At 30.8% G+C, this 10,062-nt stretch overlaps 1 protein-coding gene across 1 annotated transcript; it reads right to left on the bottom strand.

Annotated features, from left to right (window-relative positions):
* Nucleotides 1–7,610: 7,610 nt before the first annotated feature.
* LOC115999552 (histidine-containing phosphotransfer protein 2-like) lies at nucleotides 7,611–9,733 on the bottom strand. The gene is made up of 6 exons (XM_031239394.1): nucleotides 9,599–9,733; nucleotides 8,818–8,948; nucleotides 8,111–8,179; nucleotides 7,925–7,996; nucleotides 7,764–7,836; nucleotides 7,611–7,646 (listed from the first exon to the last, which is right to left on the bottom strand). The coding sequence occupies exons 1-6, from the start codon at nucleotides 9,731–9,733 to the stop codon at nucleotides 7,611–7,613; spliced, it is 516 nt and encodes a 171-aa protein (XP_031095254.1).
* Nucleotides 9,734–10,062: the final 329 nt, after the last annotated feature.

Raw genomic sequence — 10,062 nt, 5'->3', positions numbered from 1 at the left:
ATATATATATATATATATATATATATATATATATATATATATATATATATTATATATTATATTATATATTATACATATTTTATATATATTATATATTTTTTTTTAAAAAGGGTTTGGCCCGCGGCCCGCGCGGGCTAACTCGCATGGGTTGCGGGTCAATTCGAGCCCGCCCTGTTAGGCCCGCATTTTTGCGGGTCTATTTTTTCATGACCCTAACTCGCCCCACGATGGGGCGTGTGCGGGCCGGCCCGCGGGCTTTAGCCCATTTTGATAGTACTAGCACCGATGCTGTATATACGTACAATTAAGCACGTGAGTCGTACGTGACCTGCACGCCCAAAGATTAGTTCAACGCACAACAGAAATCAAAATCGAAGTCCGCAAATTCATAAACCAAAATTGAAGAGTAAAAATAAAAAAATAAAATTAATATCTGATCATATAATGAATAAATCACTACGTACTTCTCACTGCAGTTGTTCAATGTGAGCAATTATCTGTTATTTGAGAAGATTCACTCTGGTTTTTCCTTGCGCACTAGCGGACCCTAGAGATCAGAGAAGGAAGCAATTAACCGTAAAAAAAAAAAAAAAAAAGTTGAACAGAGAATGAAGATCGAGAGTTTGAGCGATGAGAATGCATGAAGTGAAATAGGCAAACCGAAGAGTAGGGTTGGGCGGCGTGAGGAATTCTACGTGAAGCGTCCATAACGTCGAGTTGTATGCAACGAGGAGATCAGTTATAGAGAGAAAGAGCTCTAGTAGTTTGGCACTTCTGATTTTCCCTACTATGGATTCTCCTCTATTTAAATTGGTTTAGGACTGAGTTCGGGAAAGACGAAAAAGATGATAATGTTATCCATACAGTTGGTAGCATGCTGTTTTTTTTTAAATTATTATTTATTTCATTCTTCTTCTTTTTTTTTTTGAGAATTATTTATTTTATTCTTAATTCATAATAAGTATTATATGCTTTTAAATAATTAAATTTTGTATTTTGTAATAACTATATCTAATTATATTGTCCAAATATTTAAAAAGAAACCGTAAAAGCTTGTTATTAGATTGTGATTATATAATACATCTAAATATGATTTTATAATTCGTTGAGTATTAATATATACGTTTAAAGTATTTTGTGATAATTATACCTAATTATATTGTTCTGCGCTGCAGAGCTTGAATGTGAGCAACGAGATGCTGCAAACATATATATACACAAAGCTGATGGGCCTGAATCAACTCATATATGCAACCAGATTTTATTAGTGATCTAATGCTGCAAACACCGCACGTGATACGCACGGAGATATTTTACTTTGCAAGAGAATTTGTATAATTATCATTATACTTTATTTATATTATTTGGGATATTTGTAATCCAGAGAATTTCTCATTCACCTATTATTGTATCAATATGTCCATCTCATTACAAAGAGTGCAAATCCATTTTGACCCGACCCAAATCGAGAGTGAATCTACATACATTTGTACTACAAAATAGCCACTCAAAAATTGCTATTTTTGCTAAAAATTCCAACAAAATATACTAGTTTTTGTGGATATATATATAATTTTAAGGTAGAAAAACTTTCTTAGTCTTTCATATATTTGTTCACAATGGCCTGAATCAAGTTGGTGCAACCAGAGTCGGCAAGCACCAATGCTGCATATACATACTAATTAAGCACGTGAGTCGTACGTGACCCGCACGGAACTTTACAAAAAGAGATGGATTATACAAATATTATTGAGAAATGGGTTGTTGTGTTTCACTTACAATGATGAACTCCCTTTCAACTTGATGGAAAGCTCATGCAGTTTATCATAGTCAATGATAGGATACTCCCTAAAAACATGCATGCACTCGATCAAAATGTTAGGTATATATATAGAACTTGCTTCTATATATTGAAATTAATTAATTTTAGGTAGGGGAACAAATTAAACTGGATTCGTATAGCAGAAGAACTTAAAGAGTATCAGTCATATCATCTATGACGGCAGCAGTCTCCATGAGGAACGTAGAAACCAAATAGATGAAGAATGTTTTTTCAAAAGTATCCTTCAGCCCGTAGCTCATCTTGAAATACTCATCAACAAAGCCCGGCACTCGATTTCGCAACACAAATCAGAATCGAATTCCGCAAATTCAGAAACCAAAATTGAAGAGCAAAAAAAAAAAACTAAAAAAAAAACTAAAAAAAAAAAACTGATATCTGATCATCATATAATGAATCAATCGTTACTTCTCGCTGCAGGTGTTCAATGTGAGCAATCATATGTTGTTTGAGAAGATCCACTCTGGTTTTTCCTTGCGCACTAGCGGACCCTAGAGATCAGAGAAGGAAGAAGCAATTAACCGGCAAAAAAAAAGTTAGAACAGAGAATGGAGAGAGTTTGAGCGATGAAAATGCAACCAGATTTTATTAGTCGGCAAATTCGATCTAATACTACAAACACCATTAAGCACGTGATACGCACGGACATATTTAACTTTAATTTACAAGAGAATTTGTAATAATTATCATTTTATTTTATATTACTTGGGATATTTATAATCAATTGAAACTCCACAAATTAAACATGTAATTTATTATTGAAATTTTAATAGGCCCATAAAAATATCCTAACAAATTAAATGAGAATCAATACATATAGTACGTGCACAAATTTAATGTGGATAACCTAGCTAGCTAGCTAATTACAATTATGTTTTCTATACATGATATGATGAATATACTATTTGTAAACCCTATATAGATGAATATATGTCTGTTAAACTAGAAAACCTCTTCTCAACATATATGCAGCTCTACACCCCCACATACAAAATGCTTCATAAATCAGTAACTATATATATTTTCATATACAACAACGTTCTATTTTTATTTTATTTGAAAAAAATATACAAAAAAATCTTAATTTGCACTCATGATTATATTATAGCTAGCGATCGACACCAATAATTTTAGGGCACATATATATAACACCTGTGTGTATATAAACACATATACATATGAATATATATATATATATATATATATATATATATATATATATAATATGCAAGCTAGCTCCAATATAATGCTACATACACAATACACAATTATTCAATTAAGCATGTGATACGCACGGAGTATGTAAATAGTTTTTCACGTTATATATTGTAGGATATTATGCTAAAACTTAAAACAAATTGGATGGTACTTCATTATTCAAATAAAAGATTTAAAATTTATCTTGAAATTATCACATGTTGTAATATAGTTTCGATGTAATTATTCCAATGTGTAATGGTTTGACTTTTTTTTTTATTACGTTATTAGTAAGACATTTGACATATATGTGGTATAATTTTAAAGGTAAATTTGTCTCACAACTAATAATCAACATCAATTTTTTTCTAGGTCATATAATACAATTAAAATTAATTGTCGCAAGACACAACTTCATATTAAATTCTTAAATTTTAAAATTTTAAATATAATTGTTATGAGTTATATAACGCGTACTCGCTTTTTTATTCTATTTTCTCTTTTCATTTTTTTTGAGTGTATCCAGGATTTTCACCGTCGAACATAGTGACTAAATTTTTGTATTAGTAAATTTAAATTATAATTGGATGCATTTCCTTAATGATTGTATAATACGTCGTATATGCAAATAATATTTATTAATGTGTATATAAGCAAATTCTATAATATAATTTCCGTAATTATAATATATATTGAAGGATTTATAATTTTAAAAAATCACATTTAAAATTAACAAAATTAACATTTTAATTTTGTATGATTAATATAGTGCATAAATATAAATATGTATTTTATTATCAAGCGGCATGAAGTGACTCTCCCAAATGGGAGGTCATGGGGAGGTGATATTGACTTGTTGGCTTTCAGTATGTTGAAAAAGTATATGAACATGTAACAGGATCAATAGTTGTTCAAAAAAAATAGTGAATTACGGATCTTTTTTTTTTTTTTTCCTTTTTACTGCTAATTTTTTTACTGATTATATATTATTATTAGTAATAAGTGAATTCAGTTTCGTTTTCTATTTTTCATTTTCTATTGTTTGGGCAGAAGTGTTTGGGCGGGCAAGTACAAAAGAATGATTATTTTAATAATAGTATAGATTTCAGATCCTTATTATTCGTTTCATGGTAAGTTAATTTTGTTTCCTTTTCCATTTTTCATGGTAAGTTGATTTTGTTTCTTTTTCCATTTTTTTCATTTTTACTGCTAATATATTATTAGTATTAATTAGTGAATTATGGACTTTTTTTTTCTCCTTTTCTATTGTTTCCTAAATAATTTTTCCTTTTCTATTGCCATTTTTACTAAAAATTCCAACAAGAACAACAAGATATACTAATTTTATGTCGATATATATATATATATATATAATTTTAAGGTAGAAAAGCTTTCTTACTCTTTTATATATTTGTTCACAATGGCTTGAATCAAGTTGGTGCAACCAGATTTCAGTCGGCAAGCACCAATGCTGCATATACGTACAATTAAGCACGTGAGTCGTACGTGACCCGCACGGACCGGAGTAATTAATTAAACTTTCTTAAGAACTTGCATGCTTCTATTGAAATCAATTAATTTATCATCTTAAATTTAATTTTAGGTAGGGGAACAAATTAAACTGGATTCGCATAGCAAAGAAACTTACAGAGTATCAGTCATGTCATCTATGACGGAAGCCGTCTCCATCAGAAACGTAGAAACCAAATCGATGAAGAATGTTTTCTCAGAAGTATCCTTCAACCCGTAGCTCATCCTGAAATACTCATCAACAAAGCCATGCACTCGATTTCGCAACACAAATCAAAATCGAATTCCGCAAATTCATAAACCAATCAAAATTGAAGAGAAAAAAAAAACTAATATCTGATCATCGATCATATAATGAATCGATCATTACTTCTCGCTGCCGCTGTTCAATGTGAGCAATCATCTGTTGTTTGAGAACATCCACTCTGATTTTTCCTTGCGCACTAGCGGACCCTAGAGATCATAGAAGGAAGCAATTAACCGACAAAAAAACAAGTTGAACAAAGAATTGAGAGAGTTTGAGCGATGAGAATGCATGAAGTGTAATAGACAAATCGGAGGCGGCGTGAGGAAAGCTGCGTGCATAACAACGTCGGGCTGTATGCAACGAGGAGATCAGTTAGAGAGAGAGGGAGAGAGTACTGCACTTCTGGTTTCCCTCGTATCGTTCCTCTATTTATATTGGTTTAGAACGGGGTTTGGGGAAGAAGAATAAGAAGACAATGCTATCCATACTGCTGGTAGCTAGCACGCATAATTTGTGTCTTTTTTTTATATATTACATTCTTAATTCATAAGTATTACGGAAATATTCTCAAAAAAAGAAGTATTACGGAAATAATTAAATTTTGAATTTTCTAATAACTATAATCTAATTATATTATTGAAATATTTAAAAAGAAACTGTAAACGTTTGTAATTAGATTTTGATTATATAATATATCTAAATATGATTTTATAATTCGTCGAATATTATATATATGCGTTTAAAGTATTTTGTGATTTTGTCAAAATAATTTTAGGGCACATATATAACACCTGTGTGTGTATAAACTCATATACATATGAATTTTTATATAATATGCAAGCTAGCTCCAATATAATGCTACATACACAATTAAGCACGTGATACGCACGGAGTATGTACACAGTTTTTCATGTTATATATTGTAGGATATTATGCTAAAACTTAAAAGAAATTTGATGGTACTTCATTATTCAAATAAAAGATTTAAAATTTATCTTGAAATTATCACATGTTGTAATATAATTTTGATGTAATTATTCCAATGTGTAACGGTTTGACTTTTTTTTTTTTTTTTTTTTTTTTTTTTTTTGTTTTTTTGGGTTCGCCCAAAGGTATTCCTCCAGCCGATAGCCAAAGAGCCAACCCTCATCCCAACGGTGGTCAGCACACTAAGTGAGTAAGTGGTAGGGGATTGGCCAAATGGTTTGCTCCATTCACATAGGTGAGGATCGAACCCCCAACCTCATGCTTAAGTAAGGGACGAGGTGCTGAACCACCACGCCAACCATATTGGTTAGTTTGTTTATTAAAATAGGACATGGGCCAAGATAATATTTAACACTAGCATTTTATAAAAGTTTTAGTATTTCATTAATATATATAGAGTATTGAGTTAATTGGCATCTATATATGGTTAAAACATTAAAGTTATATTCTTATTTTGGCATTTAAGTTGTCATTCTTAATTAATTAATTTCTCTTCCAATAGTGGAAAAAAAAGAAGAAGAAGAAAGTGTTTAATGATTAGTTTGAATGCTCATACAAATTAAGAATTTTTTTGGGTAGTATATATGTGAATGTATCTTATTTTAGTATAAACAGTTGTAATTAATTGAAAGTTGAATGTCAAATCTTATAAGATATTGAAACGTACATAATAATAAATAAAAATCCCAAAACAGAAATGTTAATTATATAGCAAGTAGCAACATGGGGAATAACATGAGTCAACTCATCTATAGTAGATATTTTTGTCAAATCAAGTGGCGGAACATAATTTCCTTATAAAATTTTCTCTGATACTAATTGTCAAAATCAAGTAATGATTACTATTCTAAAAGTTAGGTCAGATGTCTCACTCCTATATATAATGTATTCGAGTAAAAGAAATTTTATGGGTATGACTCGAATCGGACCTAATTCAAAAAAAAAAATTATACATGTCTCGGGATGAAAATTGTAATCTAATTTATGTGAAATTTTTTTTTTTTTTGGTTGATGGATGCGTTCTAAAATTTATACTCGTTGTGGGTTGGACCTGAACCGTCCTCCTAAAATATAACTCAACGTATTACTTTAAATACCGAAAATTATATTGTGGACTATGATCCACTTTACATTTTAGACCCTGGTTCAAAATGACATTTAAATTGTGTACCTTCAGCTAACCTATTATGTATAAAAACAATATATATATATATATATATATATATAAATTGTACATGAATATATATTTATATTCATGTGTACAGTACTGTACACAATATAATTTTTTTTTTTTTTTAAAAAGCAAAATTAAAAGTCCGCGGGGCGGGCTAGGGTTGTATGAATCCTAGCCCGCGAGCCTAAATAATATTTATAATTAGGCTAAGTAATTGTTCACACATGTGATGATTTTATATGACCGAGTTCATCATAAACTGAGTAAAATATATGTATCGAACAGTCGAGGCCTAAATAATATTTACAATTGGGCTAAGAAATAAATAAACAAAGCATAAGTCAAAGGCCCAAAGCTAACTTTAGCCACTTCTCCTAATTGACTTCCAACTCAAATGGCATGCTGCTTGTAAGATTTGAATGCGGGTGGTGTGGTGTGATTGAAAGTGATTATTATGTCTCAATCAATCTTGTCCCGAGCTAATTTATAGTGTGTAAACCTTAAATCTAAACCCTAATTTAAGTACCACTTTAATCTTGATTAATCTTTTAAGCAACAAATGTAGGATTGTATCCGGGATTCCGAAGCCTCTCAAACTACAACTTACAGGACCCAAAAAAAAAAAAAAAAACAGCCTAAAAATCAGTATAGATCACTGCATCATGCTCCAGCTGAAAGCAAGAACGTAAGGCATCCAAGAATGTAAGATAACAAAATATTAATACATGCATACATGTGTAGATAAATAGACAATACTGTATAATATAATAAAACTTCATTCATGTGACCTGCATAATAGTTTCTAACTTGATTTCCCATGCGGATTTTTCTCTGTTGATCATCTCCACTGCCCGTTTGCAACTGATGATATAAAACGTGTAACGGAAAATAATGACACACAGTTCAATTATAAAATTTTATTGTAAAAATAATGATAATGATCCCATACTCTATCTTAGATCTTTTTGTAGTTGCCTGACTTAACTCAGAGCAACTAGCACTTATCCGACATGCACCAATGCTGCATATACAATTAAGCTCCATGATATGATATGATTAGAACTAAATAAAATATAACATAATTTGGGTTTTAATTTATGTTTAGGAAGAAAAGAAATAGTGTTGAAGTAGTTACCATGCTGAACTTCCCTTGAGCCTGTTTGCAAGCCTTTGCATCTTATCATAGTCAAGAATCGGGTATTCCCTATATCCAATCAAAAAAATATTAGTGTTTCAGAGGAAAAAAATAAGTTTTAGGCCATCCAAAATTGAACTTTTTTTTTGAGTCATTTCTATTTTTGGTCCTATTGTTATTTGGGCATTGTTAATTTTAGTCCATTTCATTAATTTTTGTCACATTATGGCCAGTCTTATTTAGTTCTTGCCACTTTTAGTCCACCGTTAAAATTTTTGTCAAATAACCGTCCAAAATAGGGGTATTTTGGTCTTTTCATGCTTTGATCATCTCCTTTACCATTTACAGTGGTCTTCCTTACACATTTTCATCCAATGAAGAGATCCGGCGAAAGCTATGACTTTGTAATGTGGCTCACATGGCTTCCGCGAGACCTCTTCATTGGATGAAAATGTGTAAGGAAAACTACTGCAAAGGGTCAACAAGATGACCAAAGCATGAAAAGACAAAAAATATCCTTGTTTTGGACGACCATTTGACGAAAATTTTAACGGTGGACTAAAAGTGGCAAGGACTAAATAAGACTGGCCATAATGTGGCAAAAATTAATGAAGTGGACTAAAATTGGCAATGCCCCAGTAACAGTAGGACCAAAAATAGAAATGACTCTTCTTTTTTTTTGAAAATACAAAATTGAACTTAATTACATAGTTTGAGTCATATCATGTATAGTAGAAGCAGAGTTCGTGAGAAAGGTAGCAATCAATTCTAGGAAAAATGTTAAGCCAGAAGTCTCCTTCAAACCGTAGCATATCTGCAGATACTCATCAACATAGCCCTGCAACAATGAAAAAACAGAAAGCTCCAGCAAATTCATTAAACCAAAAAAGGAAGACATCAGAAAACAAAACAAAAAATAAAAACAAAAACAAAAAACACTTATATATATGTTGCAGTGAAAATTGAAGCATGTGCTTCATCTCAACTAAAAGTCTAAGCTGATAGTTGGACTGCACATTTATGTTTATATTTTCGAGTGGCGCGGGCATGACTTTGATACCAAACTAAAGCATGTGCTCGATCTCAACTAAAAGCCTGATAGTTGGACTGCACATTTATGTTTATATATTATATGCTCTTTAGTAAATTTTCGGTTAACCGACCGAACCGACAAAGTTCGATTAATTGTTTTTTAACCAAATTTTTTCGGTTCGATTATTGATTAAAAGTTTTTTAAAATTTTAGTTAACGGTTAATTAGGTTCGAAACTTTGGTTAACTGAACGGTTAACGCAACCAAAATTTTAAATATATATATATATATATATATATATATATATATATATATAATATGTAAAATCCCTATAAATTAAATTTATGATGTTGTTATGGTATTGTTTTTGTATATTTTCTTATGAATTTATTATTATATGTATTATTTTAATTAGATTTATTATTATAGGTATTATTTTTAGGATTTGACACAGACTATCTGAAAGCTGACCACGGTGTCACGCTGCAGGTCACGGCGTGACCTCCAGCGTGACACCCTCCCGGTGGCGTTTTCTGACTTCTCCTTTACTCCAATTCTCCGTTGAACTTTGCTATGGTTTTGACCCTTCATTCTTGACCTATTTTTGCCTTGAATTCATCACGATTCGTCTTCATTTTACGCTTCATCATGCCCAGTGGCGAATCCAGAAAACTTTCTCAGTGGGGGCGAAAGATACACTAACGCGATATTTTAAAAAAAAAAAAGATTAAACATTTAGATATCGAGTCATAAATATTGTAAACTAGAGATAAAAAAAAAAACTAAAATACTTCAAGATAAAAAAATATTTAAAATAAAATATAAAACATATAATTAATTAGATAAAATAGTTTGAATAGAAAACACATTATAAATCACTCATCTTAACATTAAAAAAGAAAAAAAAAGAAGAAGAAGAA

This window comes from Ipomoea triloba, chromosome 12 (genome assembly GCF_003576645.1).
Source record: "Ipomoea triloba cultivar NCNSP0323 chromosome 12, ASM357664v1".
Lineage (NCBI taxonomy): Eukaryota > Viridiplantae > Streptophyta > Magnoliopsida > Solanales > Convolvulaceae > Ipomoea > Ipomoea triloba.
Note: the sequence above shows the minus strand (reverse complement) of the source record. Positions and strands in the feature narration are given on the sequence as shown.

Bases quoted from the DNA above. Each gene is read 5' to 3' on its own strand.
- LOC115999552 (XM_031239394.1), bottom strand. From the start codon at position 9,733: ATGAAGGGTCAAAACCATAGCAAAGTTCAACGGAGAATTGGAGTAAAG. The intron at 8,949-9,598 runs GTCTGTGTCAAA...TCATTGTTGCAG, and splicing joins CCGTGGTCAGCTTTCAGATA to GGCTATGTTGATGAGTATCT. The intron at 7,647-7,763 runs GTCACATGAATG...TCTTGCTTTCAG, and splicing joins AGTTAGAAACTATTATGCAG to CTGGAGCATGATGCAGTGAT.